Source organism: Trichechus manatus, unplaced genomic scaffold, assembly GCF_000243295.1.
Source record: "Trichechus manatus latirostris isolate Lorelei unplaced genomic scaffold, TriManLat1.0 scaffold00065, whole genome shotgun sequence".
Taxonomy (NCBI): domain Eukaryota; kingdom Metazoa; phylum Chordata; class Mammalia; order Sirenia; family Trichechidae; genus Trichechus; species Trichechus manatus.
In genome coordinates, this window is record NW_004444001.1 from 1,454,994 (window position 1) to 1,481,610 (window position 26,617).

Genomic DNA, 26,617 nt, shown 5'->3' on the forward strand with positions numbered 1-26,617 from the left:
CAGATGAAAAAAAATGAGGCTCCTCAAAGGAACCAAGACCTCTTCTTAGTCAGGTCTGGAATTGCAGTCTCCCTGGCTCAAATCACTAAGTTTGGCTGCATTCAATGATGGGGCCACAGACCTCTAGAGTGGGGAGGGGACATGAAGGGGGTGAGCGTGGGTACGTTTATGCTACAAAGATGCTGGCTTGCTCTATAAATGCCCTGTGAGCTCCTACCTCAGGGCCTTTGCATGTGCTGTTCCCTCCACCTAGAATGCCCTTTCCCCCATATCCTCAATACTTGCTCCCTCACCTTCTTTGGATCTCTCCTCAAAGGTCACCTTCTCAGAGAAGCTTGCCTTAACTACCTTACATAAAACAGTAGTTTTTCCCCTGGCATTCCCTGTCCCTTTACCCTACTATATCTTTTTTCTACAGCACCTAAAACCACCTGACACACACAGGTATGTAGGTGTGTGTATTTGTTTTCTGGAGCCCTGGTGGCTCAGTGGTTAAGAGCTCGGCTGCTAACCAAAAGGTTGGCAGTTCGAATCCACCAGCCACTCCTTGGAAACCCTACAGGGCAGTGCTACTCTGTCCTATAGGGTCGCTGAGTTGGAATCGCTGGATGGCAATGGGTTTGGTTTTCTATTTGTTTTCTATCTCCCCCGACTAGAATATAAGCACCACGAGGGGAGAGAGCTTGGTTCGTATTGTTCCCAGCTGTACCCCTGGTGCCCAGAACACTGCCTGGCACATGAGGTTGTTGTTAGTTGCCGTCAAGTCGATTCCGACTCATGGCGACCCCATGCACATAGCAGCATCAGTAAATACGGGTCGAATGAATTTACGAATATGCTGAAGACCAGCCCCTAGAAGCCACTGGGCCCATGAGTCACCCCAGAATGGTCACAGTTAAGCAGGGGCAGTACCCACAGCAGCTGCCAGCCCTGGAGCCAATCCTATTGTTGACTCCCACTCTGCCGCTTTCTCACTGGGTGGCCTTGGCTGAGTCACTTCCCTGCCTGAAGCCTTGGTTTCCTCTTTCACGACAAGTGAATGATAAGATCTCCCTCTTGGGGAAACAGCCAGTGGAAAGCTCCAAAATGGGGAATTTCCCAGAATAAGGGCACAATCGACACTACTCCTCTTCCTCTTCCTTCCTGCAGGAAGTCCCCCTGGGAGTGTCTCTCTGCGACTTCTCATTCCGGACCATGGCCCTGTTGTGCTGCCTCCACCATCTCCCACCTTGGCTGTGGCTCCCTCTCCCTCCCCAGCCTCTCCAGGCCTCCAGTTCCCACAGTCCACACCTGCACAGACAGACACTCAAGGCTCCCTGACACCAGACCTGTCTTGGGGCGCAGAATATCTATACCCGCCTCAGGGAGGGGTGGCTACTCACTGTGCCAGAATTCACATATTTCTTTTTCTTCATTTTCTTTTTTGGGTTTATCACCTGCAGGAAAAACCAGTTATCGGGTAAGAAGGAACATTTCCAACTAGTCAAGGCTGGTGTGTCCCTGGGTGTGGTCTCACAAGTGGAGTCTGACATTGGGGCTGGGGAGGACTCAGGCTCAACTAGGTTTTGTGGGGGCTTGACATTTAGAGTTACACAACCGGCTCCCCGATGAGACTCGGTGTCCCACGACCAAACACACCAGGAATGATCTTAATTTAACCATCTTTCCCACTGTTCCCCCAAACACACCCTCCACCCTATGCAGCCAAAGAAGGCTTGATGTCGCAAAGGGGCCCTGTCCGTGCCTGTCCCATGTATTGGCTCAGGCTGCTCCCCTCACCCAAAACGCTTTCCTTGCTTCCCTCGGCCAATTCCAATCCTCCCTGCTCCTCCAAGTCCCAGCCCAAGGGCTGCCCTGGAACTTTCAAAGGTCCCCTCTAGACCACCAAGGCCCTTACAGGGAGGTATGAACCTCCTTAACTGTTCTTTACGTGCAACGCTTAACTTCCAAACCAGATCTGACATCAGAGAGTAAATCACAGGGCTAGGATCACAGTAAAAACCAGTTGCCGTTGAGTCGACTCTGACTCATGGTGACGCCGTGCGTGTTAGAGTACAGCTGTGCTCCACAGGGTTTTCAATGGCTGATTTTTTGGAAGGTAGATCACCAGGCCTTTCTCCCAAGGTGACTCTGGGTGGACTTGAACTTCCAACCTTTCAGTTAGCAGCCAAGTGCCTTAACTGTTTGCACTACCCAGGAACTCCAGGCTCATCATTGATGCTGAAAAACATGCTTGTTGATAGGCTAACTCAGTGACCTCAACCAGGGTAGTTTTGTGCCCCCTTGCCCCGGGACATCTGGCAATGTCTGGAGACTGTTTGGTTTGTCACAACTTGGAGGGAGGGGTATACTAGTGGCATCTGGTGGTAGAGGCCAGGGATGCTGCTAAACATCCTACAACACACAGGACAACTCCCTACAACAAGGAATTATCCAGCTCAAAATGTCAACAGTGCCAAGGCTGAGAAATTCTGGGCTAAATGAAGAGGACTACCTACCCAGCAACTCTGTGAGAGAGAAGACCTGGTAATCTGCTTCTGTAAAGATTACAGCCAAGAAAACTCTGTAAGTACAAGTGGCCATCCAAGGCACAACTAGGTCTCTATTTGCCTGGAGCAACAAAGGAAGAAGGAGAGTCAGGAACAGGAGGAGGAAATGGAATGTGTGGCTAATTGCCTCCATGAACAACTGCCTCCTTTGCCATGAGACCAGAAGAAATGGATGATGCCCAGATACCATTACTGAATGTTTTGATCAAAGATTCTACAGAAGAATCTTGATCAAAAGGGGGGAAATGTAGAACAGAATTTCAAATTCTCATAGAATCCAGAATTTCTGGAGCCACAGAGACTAGATGAACCTACAAAACTATTGCCCTATGATACTCTTTAAACCAAAATATCCCGAAGTCTTCTTAAAACCAAACAATAGTTTAGCTTAACTAGTAAAGAATGCCTGTCTTGAGCATCATGCTCTTTTAAGACCTACCTATATGGGATCAAATTGACAACAGCAACTTGAAAGATAGTAAGCTTTGTGGGCAGTGAGTTTATGTTAATGGGAGAGAAACAACTCAGAAAAAAAGGGTGAGAATTGTTGTACAACTAGAAGAATGTAATCAATGTCACTGAATTGTACATGTAGAAACTTGAGTTGGTGTATATTTTTGCTGTTTATATTCCCAACAGCAACAAAAATAAAATAAATTATTAAAAAAAAAAAGAAAACCCTATGGAGCACAACAGTTCTACTCTGACACATGGGGTCACCATGAGTTGGAGTTGACCTGAGGGCCACTGATTTGGTTTTGGGGTTTTCATTATTTTTGTCGTTGGTATTTTTCTTTTGGTTATCTTTTAACAATAAATAATGTAGAATCTATTTTAAACACACACACACACACACACAAAACCCTATGGGGCAGTTCTACTGTGTAACACATGGGGTTGCTGTGAGCTGGAATCTAGTCAACAGCGAACATCAACAACCCTGCCCTTATCAGCCCCCCAGGAGACTTTCACATTTACTGCATTTGTACTCCCATTTGAGCCTTATCAGCCTTTTTGGTTTTGTTTTTTGTTTCTGTTACATGGGAAGTTAGGTACAACCTTTCCCTAACCTCCCATCAAACAAAAGGAGGCAAGTTTCACACCTGCTCTGTGGCCTCTGGGTTTCTGATAAACCTGCTCTTTCCTCAGGGGCCACAAGCTGCATCTTTAGCCCAGGTCTCTTTTGCATGAATGAGTGTTGATATCCACTTCTGGAGATAAGGAAACTAAGGCACAGAGATGACAAGTGATTTGCCTAAGGTCACACACCTGATCTGGGAAGTGACAGAATTAGAAACCAGGCTTCCTGCCCCCAGGCCAGTGTTGCATACAAATACTAACCTTGATAACAAATACCAACACATTCCTTCAGCAAATACTTACCAGCAGAGATAGGGGATGTCAGTTCCTCCCCTCAAGGATCTTCGCTCCAGTGGGAAAAAGAAGACAAATACTGGGGGTGGTGCAAATGGTTAATGGGTTAATGTGCTTGGGTACTAACTGAAAGGTTGGAGGTTTGAGTCCACCCAGAAGCAATGCAGAAGAAAGGCCTGGTGATCTACTTCTGAAACATCAGCCATTTGAAAACCCTGTGGAGCACAGTTCTACTCCAACACACATAGGGCCACCATGAGTTAGAGTTGACTCAACAGCAACTGGTTACTCAGGACAACAAGTGACAGGGCCATCAAAAATGGAGGAATCAGAAAAGAAGTATCAGAGGAGTTGGAGGAAGGAAAGACCATTCCAGGTAGGCGTATCAGCGGAGGCTTCCTGGAGAAGGTGGTGTTGAAGCCAGACCTTGAGGGACAAGAAGAATTTGGGCATGAGAGTTCAAGGGAGGGCAATCCAGACAGAGGAGAGGTTGTGGGCAAAGACTGGTGGGAGAGAAACACGGAACAGGAGTCCAGTTTGATGGAAGAGCGATGGGGTAGAAGAGTAAACTGGGCTTGGCTGGAAGGGAGCCTGGAATGCCAAGTTAAATGACTGAATGTCATCCAGAAACCCGCAAAGAACTCTGGTGAGCTCTAAGCTGGTTGGGGACAAGATCACAGCCCGTCTAGGATGCTGGGACCTGGGGGAGGCGAGTCCGAGGAAGGCCGGGGGTGAGGGGGAAGCCAGGGGATGTTCACTTGGTTCTGCCACTGAATAGATGTGTGGAGGCAAGGTACTTAACCTCACTGTGACTCAGTTTCATCATTTGTCAAAACGGGAATAAAAAGAGTACTACCTCTTAGAGAGGTATGAGAACTAAATGAGTCAGTACACGTAAAGTGCTTAAACCAAGGCCTGGCATGTAGTAAGTACTATGTAAGTGTCAGCTGCTGTTATTTTCATTATCATTACTACTACTACCACTAATCCGGGTGAGAGGTAATGAGGGCCTGGGGGGTGCCGGGACAGGTGCTGAGCTGTGGCAGGAACAGCACTGTCAAGAAGTGACCACAGATCTTGGGCCCTGGAGGTGGCCATGGGGTTGGGGGAGAGACTGTGATGCCAGGTAGAGAAGGACGGAGGAGCTGGATTTGGGACGCAGGTGGGAAGTTTGGGTGGGAGGCTGGCAAGCTGTGCAGGTAGAACCTGACAGCCTGGATGAAATGCTGAGAGAACCTGGGGAGAGAAGCCGAGGAGATCTCGGAGGACTTTCTTTAGCACTGGGGGATACCTCCTCCACAGGCACCACGGCCACACAGATGTCCCTATGCTCACAAACATATCCAAGGGAAAATGGCTTACTAACTAAGCAAGCTGTTGAGGTGAGGGCAAAAACGCAGCCCCAATGCCGCACTGTGCCTCAGCCTCCCTATCTTTCCCGTGTAGGTGTTGAACCGAGTGCATCTCAAACTCCAAAGCAGCCCTCTAGCTGGGGACTGGACTCCTGGAGGTCTGGGCATAGCCCAAAGACCTAGCCACAGGCACAAATTTTCTTTCAAGTCTTCTATGTTATCTTTAAAATTAGCCCATATTCCACATTTCCACTCTATAACATAACTGTTTTAATCTTAACGCAATGTTTTGCAACCAGGTTTTCACGGAGGTGGGCGCTGATGAGGTGTCCTGTTCATTCCAAGGCTTCTTGTACTGCAGGCATCTCTGTTCCTCAGGTACCAGCCTCTCCAGCCCTATGTGGCTGTGGCTGTGAAGCCCAGGCAGGGCACCAGCGCCCCCTAGGGTCCATCTCAGGAATCTTCCCCCCTCTTGACTCCACTAAGCCTTCTCCTTTCTCCCTCTTCCCTGACCCCCAGGGCCCCAGGGCAGGTCTGGGGTCTGCCTATGTGCAAGGGGGCACTGAGTGGCTCTGATAAGCCCGGGGCTGTGCTGGCTCTGAGGATGCAACAGCGAGTGAGACATCGCCCCACCCTAAAGGCCTCGTGGTCTGCGAGGAGGTAGAAAATATCGTAAATAGGGAATCGTTGTGTGGGAACAGAGACACCTAGGATCATAGAGGAGGGGTGTGTAATCCAGACCTGAGGTGGGTGGCTGTGCAGGCAGAGAAGGCTTCCTGGAAGAAGTAACATCTGAAGGGAATCTACAAGGTCTGGCAGGCCCTAACCAGGTAAAGAAGAAAGAGGCGGTCCCTCCCGAAGGAAACAGCGTGGACAAAATCATGGAGGTGGAAACAGCATGGAGGTTCAGAGAGCCTCAGATGGTGTGATGGGCTAAAATGGGAGAAGAGCAGAGGGCAGGGGCAGGGGCAGGGGCCACATCTGAGGAGCCTTGAAAGGTGTGTGATTTATGTAGCTATTTATATACACACACCTATGGCACAGGAGTCCTGGGTGACGCAAATGGTTAAGCACTCAGCTGCTAACTGAAAGGCTGGAGGTTCGAACCCACCCAGAGATGCCTCAGAAGAAAGGCCTGGCGATCTTCCAAAAGGTCACAGCCCTGAAAACCCTATGGAATGCAGTTCTATACTGACACACATGGGGTCACCATAAGTTGGAGTTGGCTCCATGGCAACTGGTATACTCGTTGCACACATGACTGTGGGGTGAATGGGGGGACAGTATCCCATGTGAAGGAGCTTGGACTTCACCCTGGAGGTAAACAAATCTCAGCTGGGGTGGGGGCATCTTCTGTAATCTCCTTCCACCTGCCATGTGAGCACCACGCTGGCGTGGGGATGGGATGCACAGACAAGTTCTAATCAACGGAGCCATGTAATCAGATCACCATTTTGGTGGAGCACTCTGGGTACTATGTGGAGACTGAAGGAGGTAGGAAGGCCATTAGGAGGTTGTTGCAAAGCCCCCACACAGGGGAAATGATAAGGACACGGTAGACGGAGATAAGGGGAACAAATGTTGTAAAATTTGGGTGGTAGAAGGGCAGGATTCAATCATGGATCAGATGTGGGCTGTGAGGTATCAAGGATGACTCCCAAGGTGCCTTGGGCCCTAGTGACGGGAACACATGAGAAGGAGCTAGCTGGCTAGGAGGCAGGGAGGGTGTGAGGAGGCTTCAGCTAATGCATTCAGTTTTGGAAGGTTAGCCTGAGGCTGATAGGAGCCTTGATGGTGCAACGGTCAAGCACTTGGCTGCTAACTGAAAGGCTGGCTGTTTATACCCACCTGGTGGCTCCATGGGAGAAAAGACCTGGTGATCTCCTACCATAAAGATTATAGCCTAGAAAACCCTATGGGGTGGTTGTACTCTGTCACATAGGGTTGCCATGAGCTGGAATCGACGAGTCTAACAAGCTTGAGGAGGGGCCAGTAGACAACTGGACATGGAGCCTGACACTCAGGATGGTGTCAGGGCTGGAGACATGGGCCTCTACTGCCAGAAGCTTGTTCTCTCTTCAGGCAGCTCTGACCCTAGAAAGGCCTTCCTGAGCTCAAACAAGGAGTGACACCCCACCACAGTACAAGATCTGCCCTCCGGGGCTGCCAGAAATTTAATTCATTTTCTACCCGATGGTGTTTCTGATGTGTGAAGACAGCACTTCTGCTTCCCAGGTCTGCAGTTTCTCTTCTTGATTGCAAAGGAGCAAGGATCAACAACCAAGAAAACAACTGAACTTTTTCTGCTTTTAGCCTGAGAGATCATGGCCTCTTCTGAGCCCATCAAGCACCCTCAGACACCCAACTTCAGGAGGTCTGACTCCTTCCCTTCACCACCCTAAAAGTCTCCTCAAAGGAGACCAGGGGATGAGGGAGGCTGCCTCTCTCTGCCTGGGTGGGTGGATAGGGGGTTGGGGCACAAAGACAGCCCTTCCCTCTGTAGATGCAGAAAACAAAACAATTTACTGAGCGTTATCAGAGCCCTTTCAAGGAAATGCATCCACACTCCATCTTCACAATAGCTTTGTCTGATCTAATTCAGTGTGTGTATAAAGCACCTACTGTGTGCCCAGCACTGCCCTGGCCATAGTAGGGGGAGACAATGGAAAGGACTGTCCCTTTCCTTGCCTTTGGGGAGCTTAAAGTCTTGATGGGAACACAAGACCTGCCCATGCAGAACAGCAATTCAGGGTGCGGGGTACGGCACCTCTTTTCAGTGAATGATTTGGCCTTTGGTCCTGGTTTTTAGGACTACAGCTGAGGCTAATAAGTGAGGGCCAACCCAACTAAGAGGGACCACCTAGGGCCGGATGCTAACTAAGCCTCAGGAGGCCCATGGTGAGGCCAATGAAAGCCTAGGAAGCCAGGCTCACCAAAGCTTCCTGGACTGGAGAGTGTGAATGTTTGGCTCTTGGAGGAGGGGGTGAGCACGTCCCCTGGGGAGACGGAAGCTCTGTGCTGAAGAACACCACCCCGTACTTGTCCTAGGGTGGAGAAGTCAGTTGAGGGGATAAGAAATTTGGAGATATATCAGAAGGGACTGGCACCAGAAGTGGCCAAAATTCTGGACCTGGTAGAAGGCAGAACCAGGAGAAGCAGAGCTGGCGTCTGCTGAGCAGAGAAGTGGCAGCAGAGCAGTCAGAGAGGAGTGGGCTGAGAACTACATGCTTGGGGCTGCAGCAGCACCAGAGGCAGCAGAGACCACGTGTGGGCCCAGGCAGCAGCAGAAACCCTGGCTGAGAGAGACAGGCCCAGAGGTGGCAAAGGACACCTATCTGAGGCTCTAGGGGTCCCTTAGTCTGAGGCGCTGGGGGGTGCCCAGTCTGAGGCGCTGGGGGAGGTCAGTCTGAGGCAGTGGGCTCCTGCCACCAACCCTGGGTATGTCCCACATAAGGTTGCCCTCAGAGCAGTTCTGCTTCCAGAGACGCTGGTCCAGGACTATCCCGAAGTTGCTGGTTGAAAGCTGCACCAGCAGCGAAGGGGGCAGAGCCAGCCAAGAGATATGCCAGTCCAGTGACATAAGAGTAAACATTGACTCCTCACCACGAAACCGTTATTTAAGAGTGAACACTGACTTCTGTGTATTGTTTGCTATCTACTTTCCTTGTGTTAACGCTCTGGGACCGTCTTGTGTGTTCTGGCTCTGATCGGAAGGACATGATATTTATGAACAACCTGTGAGTGGATCACAGATACGGCGTGTGTACACTGCACAGGGCAAAGGAGTGGAAGTACAAGGGGTTCAGATTCAGTGATGGGAGTCAAATCTAGCTCTTTAACTTCTCTAGCTGGATGGCTGCTTATATGGGGATACCACCACCAGAACTGCAGGATGGTTGTGAAATGGTAAATCTCCTGGCACACAGGCACTCAATAGATGACAAGAGATGGGAGCACTTTATGTATTGCTCACTCAGGGCCAGGCACAGTGCTATTAACTTATTTAACCTCAGCTTATTATCAGCACAGAGGAGTTCAGTGACTTAACAAGGTCACACAGCGAGTAAGTGGTAGAGTCAGGATATGAACACAAGCAGTTATTAGGATCATAAGTATCCATGGTTAAGGAAGTTTGGCACAACTGTTCTGTCCGTGGAAGTTAGAAGAGGGAGAAAGCACAGGAGGATACAGCAGCCGAGGAAGGCCGCTTAGAAGAATAGGACCAGAGCTAGATTTGGATGGTGGGAAGGACATTCCATGAGGAAGTGAACACACAAGCAAAGGCTCAGTGGCAGAAATTGTCCTTTGGGGGCAAACGCTATCATCTCTAGAGAGATTAGGTGCCTTGTCCAGAGTCATCCAGCTGATGGCGGGGCCAAGTCTAGGCTTCCTGGCCCCTAATTTATTCTGGATTCCTCCCAGAAATGCAAAGATATTCAACAGGGCCTGAAACGCTTCTGACTGAGGGCAGAGGGCAGGCTTGAACTCAGGATTTGGGTCCCAGGCCTGGAATCTTCTCCTCAGAGTGTCCCCCACCCCGCACCCCCGTTCTCCCTCTTCTTTCTCCCTTGCCAGAGGTGCTCTTTAGGTGAGTACTATAACTCAGTGAACTGGAGTCAGACGAGTCTGGGTTGTTTGCCTCTGGATTCTGCTACTTACTGAACTACATGACTTTAGGCAAGTTCCCCAACTTCTCAGACTCAGTCTCCTTCACTATAAAATGGGACAATGACACCCACCTCATAGGCAAACACACAAAGCCCCAGCCCAGGGCCTAGCTCACTGTAGTCCTCAATGATTGGGAACTTTTTAATCATTATCAGAGCAAACCCCAGACTTCTGGTGGCAGCCTCACCTCGTAGATGTTGAATTGGCTTTGCCCGCGGGCCAGCTCCCGGTAGCTGGTGGTGAACTCCCCAATGAAGTCATGGCTGCAAAGGAAGGCTGCTGCTGAGACCTTGAGGCCCAGACCGGGCTCCACCTCTGCCCATCCCCCCCACCTCTCACACATCCCTTCCCCTGGCTCTCAATTCCGCCTGGGTCTCTGTCTCAGGAGCACCTGACGGCAGAAAGTCTGGGTCCCTGGGAAGAGAGTCCAATATCACCCGTAGAGCAAAACCCCAACGGTCACCTAGCAAAGGCGTCCTGGAGTAATGAGACCCTGGATAGACACGTTTGATGGAGAAAAGAGAGCCAAGAGGTTCCCGGGAAGGACAGACCCCAAGGCTGGTAGGAGTTGGGAAAAAGTCTCACGCAGCAATCTGAAGTTTGCATAAAACATAGCGACCAAATGCAATGCAAGGCTCCTATTTGGATCCTGGTAGGAACAAACCAGCAAGAAAAGCTATTTTGAGGACAACTGGGGAAATTTGAATATGAAAGACACATTAGATGGTAGTCAAGAAATATCGTTCAATGTATCAGGTTGATAGTGGTATTTGTGATTATGCAGAAAAATGTCCTCGTTTTTCAGACATGCTCAATGAAATATTTAAAGGTGAATTGCTAAGATGTCTGTAATTTACTTTAGATTATGTCAGCAAAACATGTACAAAGCAAGTATGTCAAAATTTAACAACAGTTAAATTCAGGTGCCCATTAAACTCCTCTCTCTACTTTTTGGTATATTTGACATTTGTCCAATAACCGTTTCTAAAAAGACGATTAGAGCTCTGTCCACCCAGGCAGCAGGGGCTGTTATTTGCAGTGCCCACACCTTCTGAGGCTCTGCCCCTACGGAGTGTGTTTTTGCAAATGCAGCAAAAACTGTACAAAGCAAAACTCCCAGTATTTACCCTGTGGTCTGCTCCCTCCTAACCTCCGCTGTCCCTGTTAGAGGGCCCTGGTTATGACAGCACTCAACGTCCTGGCCTGGGGTGTCCTGCTGGAGAGTGATACCCAGAAGGTGTCCCAGGGACCTTCTCCATCTTGAGCCCACCCTGTATTCTGACAGCTTGTTTACAGCTCTCAGCCTTCAGACTATGAGCTCCTTGAGGCCAGAACCCAGCGGCACCTCGCGGCAACCTCTAGCTGATACGGAAGAGGAGAATAATCCAGGTAAAGAAGTACGGGCAACTCCAGGGTAAGAAAAGTAAATCATGGATGGAAACAGCCAGCTGACCTCCCCAGCTGTGAGGTAGTTAGAGGAGAGAAAATAAGGAGGGAGGAACGGAAGGAAGGAGGGAGGGAGGGACTGGAGGGAGTGTTGGCATTGGAATTTCTCCACAGGAAGGTCTTAGGGGAAAGCAAGCTCCTTAGAAGGGGGTTTGGGGATTTAAGTTAAACCTGCATTATTTAGGAGAGCCCTTTACGTAAGATTAAGACAACATCATGGTCCACATCACAGACTTGGGAGATACCAATGCAGATTACAGGGCCACCCCTTGGTGCTGTCACACAATGCAGGGAGTCACAAAAGTCAAAATGACATATTTAGATTTGGTTCAGTGGACAAGTAGGAGTCAGTGAGAGTTTTGGACTAAAGCTGTGAGAGGCCTGTTCTTGTCCTTATCTATGAATTCCCAGAACATTGGCTCTTTGGGGGCACTCAGATCCACAGAAGGGGAAAGCATTAGCCTCCCAAAGACCCTAAGTAGGAACTATACCCTCCCACCCCGCAAGCACAGCTCTACTAGGGCACTGCTTATGACTCCTGAGAGTCCATTCTTGTGCATCAAAGTTTCCCTTCCCATGACCCAGTCCCTTTGTCCTTGCTCTCTGCAAACAACACCTCTGACAAAAAGAGGGCTATACGTGTGATGGGCCTCCTCACTAGAGGGCTGAGCTCATCTTCTGCATCTTGGTGATCCCACAATGCTCAGCTCAAAGTCTCACACAGACAACATGTCCATGAATGCTCAAGGGTCCTCATTATTTAACCTATGAGTGCTATCATTACCCTAACACATGCACATTTCAGAAAATTCTAAATTCTGCCATAGCTGGGGAGATTTCAGTCACTGACCGGCCACTTGGCAGCTGTTTGGGGCTAGGAGGCCTCTTATGCCCTTTGCACCATACCCTGCAGGAAGGAGACTTTGTGCTCAGTGCAGCTGGTGGGGGGATGAGCCACCGAGCCACAGGACAACCCATGCTCTCCCTCCCAGAGAGCTACCATGGGGGGGGCCTAGGCACAGCTCTCCCCATGTGCGGACATGCCCCAACCTCCCTCCCCAGGGGCTGCCTCTATCACTGTTCACCTGTGCCCTCCTGCCCGCTTACCTGCCATCTCGATCCCAGTCGTACACCTCCACCTTGATGGTCCTGTAAGGCAAAGGGCCAGCAATGGGATAAGCCTGAACTCCACCCATGTGGCCTGAGGACAGGGCACTCCTCAAGCCCCTGGACCAGAGAGGATGAGGGTCACCCTCCAGGCTCCAGGGCCCTAAATGGGGAGGTAGCAGCCCAGGAGACAAGAGAGCTTTCTCAGGGCCTTTTAGCTAAGGTCTTAGGGACCAAGCAGCCCCAGAGCTGTGGAGGGACTTTTGGAATTTCAAGAAAGATGTGGAAAAACAGCTTCAGATTTCATCTCACCCCACCTTCTCCTTGGCCATCCGAGGTAGGGCACAGGCCCCAGGATGAAGCCATATTTGTGGATTCATCAGGAGTGGGCCATTATAGTGGGAGTGTGAGCTCCCCAGATCTCAGGCCTAAGCACGGTGGGTTCTTCTGGGGAGGGGTAAGAAGACTGCTTGGTCGGAGTGGGGAGAAGCCAGCCCCAGTGTTCAGGGATGGCCTATGGGGCACTTCCTGGGGCCGGGGGTGGGGTAGCCCGACCAGCGTTTCCATCCCCACGACTGGCTCCTGAGTGAGGGTGTAATTATCTTCACATTTTAGCCTGGTTGCTTTAATTAGTTTGTTTTGACTCCTGTGCATGGGGCTGGGCTTTGGGAGCCCATTTTATTTTTAGCCACGTTCCCATGGCAACAGGCTAGCGGACAAGAGGTGGGAGGAGGGAGGTGGAGGGTTTCTGGTTAACCCTTGGTGTGGGCTGCTGGATCCTCCAGGGATGCCCAGGGACAGGGGGCTTCCAGGGTCCTGCTGCAGGGCCAGGGTCTGGGGAGGCCGGAGAGGCCTGGGGAGCAGCTCATCTCCAGCCTTCAGTCCTAAATGGGGCGCGTGGGGGCGGCTGCCTAGGCCTGGTCTTCTGTTAACATCCCATCATCTTGACCATGGCTGAGGCCCATCTCCTTGGGCCTGGAAGAGTCAGCCTTGGGGTTCTGTAGCCCCCAGAAGGAGGCGCTGTCTCCCTTCAGACGAGCCTCCTCGGGGTAAGCGGTGGAGGGGGGTTGGATTCTCTACACAAGGGCAGAGTCTGTTCTGGATTGAAGGACTGCCTGGTTTAGGTTGTGCACAGACTGGATTTTTGTAAACCAAATCTTGTGTAAAATGGGCTGGTCATAGAAGCCCACGCTTTAAAGGAATCCTGTACACTCTTACGAAAAACAAAGAAACTATGTCCCTGAGGTGAATGATTGGAAAGGGGGATGGTGGCGGGAACTAGGTAAATTGGAAAGAGACTGGGGTCTAGACTTGAAGGGCTCTCGGGGTGGACGCTGGGCCTCAGCTGTGGGACCTAGAGAACTCACGCAACCTATCTGAGCCGCAAACCACCATCTCTAAAGTAGGGATAATAACAGCCTTGTAGAACAGCTGCAAAGGCAAGTCGGTAAAATCCACTGGCACATGGGAGGCTTTCTATAAAGATGCCACCTTCTCTCCACCTGGTGGCGTAAAGGTTAAGCACTTGGCAGCTAACCAAAAGGTTGCCATTTGAACCCACTCAGCAGCTCCGATCTGCTCCCGTAAAGATTATAGCCTAGGAAATCCTATGGGGCAGTTCTACTCTGTCGCATGGGGTTGCTATGAGTTGGAATCGACTCGACAGCACAAACAACTCTCCACTTTATCATTTGGCCACACTGAGATAGTTTTGCACATGAAATTTACTTAAGTCAGAGAACACCTGAGCCTGGAGACCTGGGCTCTGCAATCTCCCATTCCTGGAATGATAAGCTTGGAAGTGACCTTAGTGGTATCCAAGCCTGACCATCTGGTAGAATCACTGGGGAATTTTTCAGACACACAGACTCCTGGGCCCAGCCCTAACATTCTGATTTTATACCTCTGGGGCAGGGCCCAGGGATCTGTATTTTAAAGGCTTCCCAAGTGAGTCCGTTGCGCATGTTCTGGAGTGATGATCTCTATCCCTTCATTTTCAGATGGGGAAACTAAGCCCTAAGAGTGCCCAGTCACACAGCTGGTGAAAGTCTGAGCCAGGACAAGACCCAAGTCCCTGCCTCCAGCCACTGGCTTGAAATGCTGCAGTCGCCCTGTGCCTATATACCTGCCTCCCGCTCCTTCGCCAGAGCCCTCAGAGACTCCAGCAAGGGGTGTCCTCTCCAGCTACCAACATCAGCTCCATCAAGTGACTGGATCAGTGAGGCCCACAAGCTCCAAGGTGGGGTGGGGAGTGTCTTAGTCATGCTTACAGCCCTTGATGCCCATGAAATCACCAGGGAGATTTTTGAAAATTCCACAGCCGGGGGCCTGACTGACTGGCTCTGGCTAGATCTCAGGCATGGGTAGGTTTGAAAAGCTCGCCAGCTGATTCTAATTTGCAGCTAGCGCCACTGACCATGGCTTTGGACTATAGCACTGGTTTTCAAACTGGATTGCACATTGGGATCACCTAGGGAGTTTTAGAAAGACTGAGGCCCAGGCCACCCCCAGGCATGGGAATTGTTAACAGCTACCCAGGGGATCTGAAGCAACAGCCAAGGTTGAGACCTGCTGAGTGGTGGCCTCCTGTGCAAACTGGGGCTGGTCTCATTCGAGCGTCCAGAGATGGTTGCAGTCTGGGGGTCAGATTAGCTCAGAGGCTGCAACCTCTAGCCTTGGGGTGAGAGAAACGGTGCCCAGAGTCAGGGGAAGGCAGTAGGGAGAAGCCAGACACAGCTTTGGCTACTGTGTTTCCCGTTGTCACTGTCCGGGCCTGGTTGGACTGCTGGCCTGGTCTGGACTTGTGGCTCGCAGGCCTTGACTCCCAACCCCTTAGCAAAGGCCCAACTAAAGCCCCTGTCAGGCCAACTGCGACTTCTGAGGACAGCACTAAAGAGAGGGGGCTCCTGGATGCGGACAATGAAATAGGCCTCTGCTGCCCACTAAATGAACACCTTATTTGGCATGAAAGGTTCAGAACACAGAGCCCCTAATCTGGGAGGCAGTAAGGTGGAGACGGAAGACCGAAGCCCTGGGTGGCAATCCCAGCTCCTCCAGTTACTAGCTGTGTGGCCTCTGTGCAGCTGGCTTAATCTCTCAAAGACTCTGCTAACTCCTCTGTAAAATGGGGATAATCACATCCACTTTGGAGTTGCCATGAGAATCAGACTATATCATTCAAATGGGCAGTATTTGCCATGTACTCCACTACCATCTAAAACTTCAACTCCTTTGTCCAAGCTTCTGTCTCCCAGACAATTCCCATTCACCTGGACAATATGAGCTCCACGAGGGCAGGGACTTTTGCTTGTTTTGTTCACTACTAAATTTTCAGCTTCTAGAATCGGCACCAAAACCCAAATCCATTGCTGTTGGGTAGATTCCAACTCATAGTGACCCCACAGGACAGAGTAGAACTGCCCCCATAGGGTTTCCAAGGCTGTAATCTTTATGGAAGCAGACTGCCATATCTTTCTCCTGCTGAGCGGCTCATGGGTTTGAACCACTGACCTTTTGGTTAGCAGCCTAGTACTTAACCACTGTGCCACCAGGGCTCCTGTTTCTAGAATAGTGCCTAACATATAGTCTGTGCTCAATTAATATTGTTGGCTGACTGAGATCTCCTAACAACTTTGTGAACTGGTCCACGCAGCTGGCAATACCCTTGTTTCACAAATCTGCAAGTGGAAGCCTAGAGTGTGTGTCTTTCCCCAAGTCACAGAGCTGGTCAGGAGCAAGGCCAGGCCTTGGAGCTGGGAGCCAGTGTCTGTGGGCATTGGAGTGACAAAGCCACTGGGTGTTGTGTGAGCCCGGCAGCCCAGCAGGGACAAGGGACACTAGCAAAGACGCCAGGCTGTGCTCCCTGCCCACCAAGCAGCTCTATCTATGGTCTCCTTCCAGTCCTGAGCTGCAAGGACTTCCTCCTAGTGAGCCTCTCTCCCTGGCAAGAAGGTGCATTTCCCTGCTGCTTGCAAGTCCCCAGGGGCTGGAGGCCCTGAGGGGTTTGCCCTAAACTGACTCAGTCAGTCCAGTGATGCTCAGAGAGGCTTGGGGGAGGAAGCAGAGCGCCAGGGCCTGACCTGGCGCAGGCTGTGAGGCTGGCATGGCTGTTGCAGGGATTAAAATCCCAGCCTCCAGCTTCCATTGTGCAACCCCAGGCTGTGCTGTGATGACTTCACCTCCTCTGTCTGAGCCTCAGCTTCTGTGTGGCTCAAACCCAGGATGATAAGACCCTCCTCATGGAGGACGTGAAGTGCTGATACTGTGTCTGACCGCTCCTCCTCCTGGGTGTCCAGCATGTGGTGAAACATAAAGGAGAACAGACTATAAAGCCTCCCTCCAGGGCATAGACAGAAGTGTGACATCGTGGTAATATTAGAGCCCCCAACTCCTAGGGAATCCTCTAGAACTCCATGCCCTTTATACCCTCTCTGTTAAAATCTACTCATCCAACATTAAACTGTGAGTGATGGACAGCAGCCCCTCCTGGGGGAATCTGGTTTAACAGGGATAAATCCTCAAGCCACAGAAAGCTCAAAGAGAGGGTAGGGGTATTTGGGGAAGACAGAGGAAGTGCTTCTTGTGATCACCCCACTTCATCCCATTGGAGCACTGGGCTGGCTCTGACCCAATGCCATTTCCTCCGACTCCAGCTCTGCTCAGCTGAGTCACTCAGGTTTGGCTTGTCCGGACTAGAGACACAGCAAAGGCAGAGGGACCCCAAACCAGAAGGCCAGCCCAGAGGGGACTTCTGGTCTGGGCCTTCTCACCTCCAGCAAGTTATATAATCTCTGGTCCTGTGTTTCCCCATCTGTAAAATGGACACATCACCATTACTCACCTCCTAGAGTTTTTGAAAAATTTAAATAAAATAATGTATTTAAAATGATCAGGGCACAACTTGGCCTTGTCCTAAATACTCAGTAATTTTAGTAATACTCACTGGTTTCCATTCCCATCATTCCGAGGCAACTGCCCTTTCTCAGCAGATCCCTGGTTCTCGTCCTCCTTAACCTCTTTTTCACAAATAATTGATACTTCTGTTTGAATCCTTTCTGGTTCCCCGTCCCGTCCTCCTCTCAATCCCCTCCTAGATCTCTGACTTCCTTGCCTCCTTCCTCTTTGCTCCCCGAGTATGGGCATCCCCCAGAACCCATGCTCATCCCCAGGGCGTCAAGCACCTGACCTCTGCCGGCTCCCCCTGCTGGGGACTCCCAGACCTCCAAATCCCAGCCCCCTAGCACGACATTGCAGTGCTTGTCACACTACCCTCAACTCTCCACGTGGCTGAAACTACTTTTACCTCTCTTCTCCTCGACCCTGTCAACAGCAGCTCCTCATTTTCAACCACAAACACAATTTTTATAAATTGTTGTTGTGTGTGCCGTTGAGTCAATTCAGACTCATAGCAACCCCACAGGACAGAATACATAAGCTCTCAAGTGAGTTCACCTGCCCCATGCCAGAATGCCAAGCACTGTTTCTGATCCATGGGTGTGTGAAGCTGAGCTGCTCATGTAACAACACATAATAACAATATAAACCCGTAGGGTTTTCTAGGCTGTAATCTCTATGGGAGCAGATCGCTAGGTCTTTCTCCGGAGGAGCCGCTGGGTGAGTTCCAACCGCCAACCTTTCAGTTAGCAGCCGAGTGCTTAACCGTTGCACCACCAGGGCTACTTTTATAACTTAAAAAGGATAGTTTTTACAAATGCAGTTACACGTAGGCTATGAAAGAAAAGTGCATAAAAGCAAATCTGTGTCAGCGAAGAAAATCCCACTCCCCCGTCACACCTCCCATTTCAGTGGATGGCACCACCTTCTCCTGTCCCCCAAGCTCCACACCATAGTTATCTCTATGTCTCTTTCACTCCCTTATTTAGGAGATGCCAAGGCCTTTTGAGTCTTCCTTCATGCTGTCTCCCTCTCCTCTCTGAATTACATGGGTTTAAAGCCGGAAGGATCTACTCGGACTGCGCTTCCCCACCTCCAGTCCCAAAGCAGATTTGCCTCTAACCCTTGAGCAAGCCACCATTAGAGAACCCTCCATCACATACACCCCACTCCCATCACACCATGTCTCACCACGTCTTGACAGCAGAGCATAGGGGTGAAGGACAGATTCTAGAGCCAGGCTGCCTAGGTTCAAATCCTGGTTCTAAACCATTTGCTGGCAGTAAAACACCAGACAGTTACTTAATCTCTCTGGGCCTCAGTTTCCCTACCCGTAAAATGGGGATAGTATTAGTATCTCCAAGGACCCTGGATGGTACAAATGGTTTGCTCTCGACTACTAACTTAAGGTTGGTGGTTTGAGCCCACCCAGCAGCACCACAGAAGAAAGGCCTGGTGATCTACTTCCATAAAGATTACAGCCAAGAAAACCTTACGGAGCGGTTCTACTCTGTAACACGTGGGGTTGTCATGAGTTGGAAGTGACTCAACGGCAATGGGTTTGGTTTTTTCAGATCAGTACCTCCTTTATTTCTTTCTAATAACCATCGAATCAATTCTGACTCATAGAGACCCCAGGTGTGTTAGGGTAGACCTATGCTGCATAGGGTTTTCAATGGCTGACTTTTTCGGAAGTAGAGCTCTAGGCCTTTCTTCCAAGGTGCCTGTGGGTGGACTCACACACCCAACCTTTCAGTTAACAGCAAAGCATGTTAACAATTTGCACCGTCCAGAGACTCCACCTTCTTCATACCCAAACCAAAACCCAAACCAGTTGCCATTACGTTGATCCCAACTCATGGCGACTCCATATGTGTCAGAGTAGAACTGTGCTCCATTAGGGTTTTCAATGGCTGATTTTTTGGAAGTAGATTGCCAGGCCTTTCTTCTGACCGCTTCCTTCATAGAAGCTACTAATTGTTGGGAGGATTAAATTAGTTAATATAAGTAAAGCACTCAGACTACAGCCTGTATGAGCCTTTGCTATTATTCTCACCTGTTCATCTCCCTTACTGGCCTGGAAACAACCTAAGAAGGAGGCTTGGGAAAATAATGTATTTTTCTCTTACTTATTATGTTTATGGGTTCCCCACTAAAATGTAAGCGCCATAAGGGCAAAGATTTTTGTCTTTTTTGATCACTGCTGTATCCCTACTGCCCAGAACAGTGCCTGGCACTTAGTAGTAGGTGTTCAATAAATATTTTTTTGAATGAGCCAATGAATAAATGTATTTCTCAGGGGAGGGTTTCCATAGCTTTCCTTGGCTTTGCAAAGGGATATGCAGGCCCCCAAATTAAAATGTCTGATGCCTGGTTGGCTTTGAATACGTGGCTGTTGGATTACAGAGTGTGTTCTGTGAGGCTCCAGGGGGTGCCTCAGAAGGAGAGGAATAATGGCCTCATTTTCCTGCACAATGCTCTCTCGGTCCTGGGAGGGCCTCCAATGCCAGCACCTCCTGAATGGCTGCTGGGTATGAGGGTTTTGCTAGGGCTCAGCAGGGTCAGCGTGACATGCCCACATGCCCGGCCCCTTCGATTAACACCTCTGTCAGTCACGTCACAGTCAATCTGTTCCCAGCCATGGAGAAGGGCCGAGGTGCCCTGACATCCTGACATCCTGGTGAGAGCTGGGCTGGGACTTAGCCTGGGACAGGGAGGGGTGCCTGCCTGGCCTTTCCCTCCTCCTTGTGCTGTCCCCTCCTCCAATGGCAGGACAGTGTGCCCAGGCCTCTGAGCACCGCTGCCCCCTCCCCATCCCTGACAAACCTGGGCTCTGAGGCCTTGGGAGCCCTCCCTAGGGATGCAGGTTTGTGGGGGTCAGCTGGGCTCCCAACAAACCCAGGGCAGCAGGGCTGGGGACCTCCAGTTCCTTTCACCCCAGGAGATTTTAACTGCCATGTTCTCCCATCCCCCTACCTGGAATTCCCTCTCACTTCCTCTCTATCCGGCCCATTCTTCCCACACCCCTAACCCAGGAAGTCCTCCCTGTTCCACCTGCCAGTCTTCTCTGAGCCTCCTTTAAACTCTACTGCTCCAACCAGATTGTCTTCCCATGTCCCCCCCACCTCCCAACTCTAGAAGCTCCAGGACCCAGCCGGACACGTAACGTGGGTTTGGATCCCTAAGGTTGTCCGCAGTCTCCTTCTGCACAATTTTAGCTCTCTAAAATGAATGAGCGCACATCTGAGCTCCCTGAGGCCACAGTATAAGCTCCCTGAGCATGCAAATGTGCATGGCAGGCTCCCTTGAATGCTGCTTAGCTGGAGTCACAGTACCAAGCGCCTGGTAGGTGCTCAAGACCACCAGCAGAACAGTGTGGCTTCTCTGCCCACGCCAAGGGGCAGGAAGAGAAGCTACCTCATCTCTGAGATCAGCAACCTATTAGGGCAGCCTGAGGGTTTCCTTGGTGGGAAACAAACGTGCCTGGAAGGGAGGCCATCCGCTCCCCCTACTACCTCCTCCACCTCCACACATACCCTCTCAGTGACCACGGTGGAGAGGGTCCCAGGGAGCCCATGCCAATTCCAACAGCCAGGGTGACCCAAGGTGTCTGTTCTGAGGCCCCAGTGTTCTGTCGGAGTGGCCAGCAGAGGTCCAGCTTCTCTAAGGCATGGCTTCTGCTGCCTGGGCAGCCCTGCCAATGGGCCCCTGAGAGCTCGCCCACCAGAGCTGCAGCCACCGCCAGGAAACCGGGTTGGGTTTTCGTGACTTAATCCAGACCGTTGCCATCTTCCAGCTCCTGTCTTAACATCCCCCCACTCTCTCCTGGCACTTACCACAATTTGTAATTATACATTTCCTAGTGTGATTATTTAATTAATGTCTGCTTCCCCCACAAGCGTGATAACTCCAGGAGGCTGGGGGAAGGGTGAAGGTTGTGGGTTTTGTTCACTGCTGATTTCCCAGCATCTAGCACAATGCCTGACACGTAGTAGGGATATTTGAGGGTTAAGTGCTGACTTTGGTATTTTTGTGTAGGCTGTGCTACGTAAGCTTCAAAGCAGCCGTACGAGGTAGGCAGACACTTTAATACCCATGTTACAGATAACGAAACTGAGACTCAGACAGATCAAAGTTTGCCCAGGTTGATGGTGCCTTCTAGTCACGGAGCCAGGATTAGAAACCAGGTATCTGGTATCTATGCTCAATAATATTTTAGAACTATGTAACAATGATAATGATGATGATGATAACTAATATGTAATAAGAGTAGGCTATGTTGCATCAAAAATGCTGTACTTCTTTGCACCCCATTCCCTTGCCCTCCGTATATAGCAACTTGGCTGGCAGAGAGTATCCCCGGGATCCTGACGCCCAGAGTCTATCTGTCAGGAGTTGGGGTTGGTGGTGGCCTGCATTTAGAGGCCTCCCACCACCCCTCCACCTGTCCTTCCACTGGGAAAAATAAAAAGACAGGCTGCTGAGCTCCAGGCCAGGGCACCTCGGGACCCACACCTAGGCTTCCCTGGAATCCCAGGCACATCCCCAACACCAGGCTTGGGAGTTTCCCACTAATGGGAATGCCAGACAGGGAATAAGGAGGTGCAGGAGGAAGCTTTGAGGCTATGAAGAAGCAGAAACTACCTGGTGGGGGGTGGGGCAGGGGACGGAGCTCACCAAGTCCCATCCCTGCCACCCATCGCACAAGTCCAGGAGCTACCACTGATGTTGATGGGACTGTCCCCAAGCTTGGGGAGGGCACAGGGGTGGGAGGAAGCAAAAGAAGGGACAGTTTCCCATCTCACCGATCATAGTCCCCGTTGCAGAGGGCTCTCACGGGAATGGAGAAAGTTTGCCAGACTGGGTTTAGGGTATTCTTCATGACCTCGGTCTTGTGGCAAATGGTAAACCTGGTGAAGAAGAAGAGAGGGAAAGGCTGTCAGGCCCGAACCCGAGGGAGGTAGAATCCAGGTTAGTAGAGGAGCCAGCTGGCTAATATCTCTGGTTGCCAGACAATAGAAACTATGGCTTCATCAGGTGATAAGGTGCCTGTTGCTAGCAGGATCCAGGCATAAATGGTCATTTCCTAGTGATGCTGCAGAGAGGATTCCTATACCAGGTGAGGACCTGGACTGGTGGGATAAGCCCTGGGGTGAGTGTCAGGAGATCTAGGTTCTGGCCCCAGCTCTGGGGCCAACATGCTGTGTGACCGTGAGCAAGCCCTTCCCTCCCTGGGCCTCCATTTCCTCACCTGTAAACCCAGGGAGTTGGCCACTATCAGAGGTTCTGTATCTGGGACCCACAGAAGGACCTATGGATGGACTGTTGGGGGTCTATGAGCCTCTGAAATCACAGGTGAAATTGGGGGTATGAGTAATGCGTGCTTGCTCTTCCCCCTGCCTGGAACATTCTCTCCCCAGATCTCCATCTTCATGGCTCACCCTCTCACTTCCTTTAGGTCTTCACTCAAATGTCATCTCAGTGAGACCCCAACCCGGCTACCATTCCTAAAATTTACAACCTCCTGGTCCTCTGACTCTGACATCCCTAGTCCCCTTCCATGCCTTTCTTTCCATTTCACTTGTTACCGTTTGATATTTTGACATAGTCTATTTGTTCCTTATTTATTATGTTTATGGTCTGTCACTAAAATGTAAACTCCATAAGAACAGAAATTTTGTTTCATCACTGGTATATCCCTGGTGCCTAGAACAGTGCCTGGCACTTAGTAGGTGTTCAATAAATATTTTTTCCATGAATCAATGAACAAATGTATTTCTCAGGGGAGAGTTTCCATAGCTTTCATGGGCTTTTCCAAGGAATGCTCAGTCCCCCAATTAAAGCTCCTGTCTTAGATTATCTCTAAGACCCTTTCAGCTCTTCCAGTCTGAATCCATAAACTTGCTTTGCAAACTAAAAGTACAGAACTTGCTTTTCCCATCTGGGCCTCAATCCAGCGCCCCTGCCCACACCGTACCCAGCTAGTCCCATCCTGGAAGCTTGCCCTGCCACATGAAGGGCAGCCAGGCACCGGAGCTGGGCTGGGGACAAGGGAGCTACCTCCTTGAGACTTTCTCATATCTGCCCTGACTACGTGCCTGTCTTGGAAAGGTCACCCAGGTAAGTGCCTGAGCTCCGCCTGTGCCTACACAGTCTGTGCCATTTCTTCTCTGGCAATTTTCAAGTCAAAATGTCATTCCTGTCACTGTGGCTCAGCATTTCTCTTCTCTACACCTTCTCACCCACCCACTGGAGTGTGGAGATACATGTGGAAGACCCCCTGACACACACCCCAGAGCTGGTGACAAGGACAGAAATGGGGGTAGGGAAAAAGAGAGGCCACGCTGTTTCTCTTCTCTACACCTTCTCACCCACCCACTGGAGTGTGGAGATACATGTGGAAGACCCCCTGACACACACCCCAGAGCTGGTGACAAGGACAGAAATGGGGGTAGGGAAAAAGAGAGGCCACGCTGCCCACAGTTGGGGCAGGCAGGGAGGGCAGGAAGAGGAGACTGAGGGGGGTGGTGTTGGCAGGGGGGAGAATAAGGAGCAGAGACTGGGATGTGAAGGGAGGATCATATTGTATAGAAGCCATAACTGGACTCCGAAGACCTCCCACCCTGAACACCACATGGACCTCCCGAAGACCTCCCACCCCGGCACACCACACAGACCTCCCAAAGACCTCCCACCCTGGCACACCACACGGACCTCCCACCGCGACACACCAAACGGACCTTCCAAAGACTTCTCTGGCCTCCCCATCTCTTCGGAACCTCTTCTCTCCCTTCTCGTCTGTGGTAGTCAAACTGCTTGCCCAAGTCTCCTAAGCTACTAGCCTGGTTTCCTCGCTACTTGTTCCTACCTTGATCCTGTTGCAGTCTGCTTTCTGCTTCAGACTCTTGCTCAAAACTGTTTTAAGCCCCATCACCAAATAATAGGACTCTCCCTTCCCTTGACTCCCCTGCTGCACTTGCCAAGGGGGGCCAGCCCCTAGTGTCCCCAAATGGTCCCTACTGTTGTCTAACCACTCAACTCAATTTGACACCTAGGGAGGGCATGGGGGTCAAGAGCCTTACCCAGTGTAATCAGACAGATGTGGGCTCCAGTCTCAGCACAACTTAACCAGTTTGCAGCCTTGGGCTAGTGACTTTCCCTCTCTGAGTTTCCCCCTCATTTGTAAAATGGGGATAATAACAAAAGCTTACACTGCCAGGCCTTATTCTAATTACACATATTAACTCATTTAATCCCCAAAGCAACCTTGTGGGAAAGGTGCTATGATTATCCCCATTGCACATACAAGGAAACCGACGTACATAGAGGTTATAGCTGCACTGTCCAAAATGGTAGCCACTAGCTACATGTCACTATTTGAGTTTAAATGAATTAAAATGAAATAAAATTTAAAATTCAGTTCTGTGGTTGTACTAGCCCCATTTCAAGTACTCAACAGCCACACGTGGCCAGTGGCTGCCATACGGGACAGTGAGATACAGAACATTCCCTTCTATCATCCCAGAAAGTTCTATTGGGTTAGAGACTTGTCTAAAGTTGTCGTTGTGTACTGTCAAGTCAATTCTGACTCATATGGACCCCATGTGACAGAGAAGAACTGCCCCATATGGTTTTCTAGGCTGTAATCTTTACAGAGGGAGCCCTGATGGCGCAGTGGTTAAGCACTTGGCTGCTAACCGAAAGAGTCAGCAGCCGCTCCGTGGGAGAAAGTTGTGGCAGTCTGCTTCCGTAAAGATTACAGCCTTGGAAACCTTATGGGGCAGTTCTACTCTGTCCTAAAGGGTCGCTATGAGTCGGAATCAACTCAGTGGCAACAGGTTGGTTTGATCTTTACAGGAGCAGACAACCACGTCTTTCTCCCGAAGAGCTGCTGGGTGTATTCGAACTGCCAACCTTCTGGTTAGCAGCCAAATGCTTAACTGTTTGCATGGCCATGTGTGAAGTTACACAGCTAATATGGCAGCACCCAGCCAGGGCCCAGCAGGCAGTCTACAGAGCCCACGGTATTCACCAGCACTTTCTAACTCCCAGGTGAGTTACTAAGATGAAATAAAACGAGGTAGGAGCAGTTTCAGGCACACAGTAGGTGCTTCCTATCCTTTTTCCTCCTCCCCTGGCTAGTGTGACATTTCACTCTGCGGGGGCCTCCCCAAACCTTCTACTCTCCTCTCCTCAAACCCTCAGTGACCATCCTGTTCTCACCAGTTCAGCCTCTGACCTGGGCACCTGCGGATTCAACTAGACAGCCCCTGCATGGGGCCTACCTCTTGGCTGGCTCCCTACGGGGTTTCTCCAGCTACCCTTGATTACCCACTCGGGGAGGCCCAGCCCACACTTCAACTGAAACTTGCCCCCAGATCAACTCCTACCCACCACTGTGACTTCTCCAAGCTCAGTCCACCATCCAAGTCCTGCCTGGCAGGGTCTTGCACTGCCCTTTTGCCGCCGCCCTCCCCTCCCCACTTCCTCCCCCTGAGTTTCCACAGCACAGCTCGCCTGGGTGCTCTCGGCACCTCCCACCTGTTCACTGTGTCAGTCACGAGCCTCTCCCTCTTCCCCACCCCTCCCCATCCATCCTACATATCTCACTGCTAGAAACAATCATGCAATGCACCCCTCTCCTGCTCCAAACATCCCTTCCCTCCTCCAAGCCAGCAGGGCCCTCATCCCTGAAACAAGCCTGGCCCTCCTGCTCTGCCTCTCGGGAGAGGTGTGGCCATTTCCTTGGGCACCCAGAACAAGACTGGGGCCTTTTCCTTCCCCCCTCAAGTCAAGTCAAAGTCAACAAGAATTATTTAAAGAAATCCTGCTGGGAGTCCTTTGGTGAGACAAAGAATCCCTTTGTTATGCAAATGATCGTACCTAATTCCCCTGTTTTGTACGTTCAGGTTTAAAAATCAGTTTTCCCTTGAAGCGCTGCTCCCTGCACCCCCAACACACACACACACACACACACACACACACACACACACACACTCACACTCAGAATTTCAGAACCCATGGGGAACCTGGCAAAGCCTTGCTGCCCTCTACTCAGGGCACACTTGCTTTGCACACACCGTTTTGTCTCCAGCCTGTGTTACTCTTCCCTGCTCCTCCCCCAGTGGACCCATTTTCTTCCTCTCCTGCAAAATCTGCTTCCAAGTTCCCCGTCTCCAGCAGCGTTTCTCTAATTAACCTCCCTGGCCTCATCGCTTCCTTGTTCTG

General features: G+C 50.7%; 1 protein-coding gene across 1 annotated transcript in view; it reads right to left on the reverse strand.

Annotated features, from left to right (window-relative positions):
* The window catches only part of CPNE5 (copine 5), a 106,357-nt gene that overhangs the window by 14,557 nt on the left and 65,183 nt on the right, over positions 1–26,617 (reverse strand). The window contains exons 10-13 of the mRNA XM_004379411.2: positions 22,195–22,299; positions 12,497–12,538; positions 10,131–10,206; positions 1,383–1,436 (exon numbers count right to left, since the gene is read on the reverse strand). Coding sequence (XP_004379468.1) covers positions 1,383–1,436; positions 10,131–10,206; positions 12,497–12,538; positions 22,195–22,299 — 277 coding nt within the window. The remainder of the gene's footprint in view (positions 1–1,382; positions 1,437–10,130; positions 10,207–12,496; positions 12,539–22,194; positions 22,300–26,617) is intronic.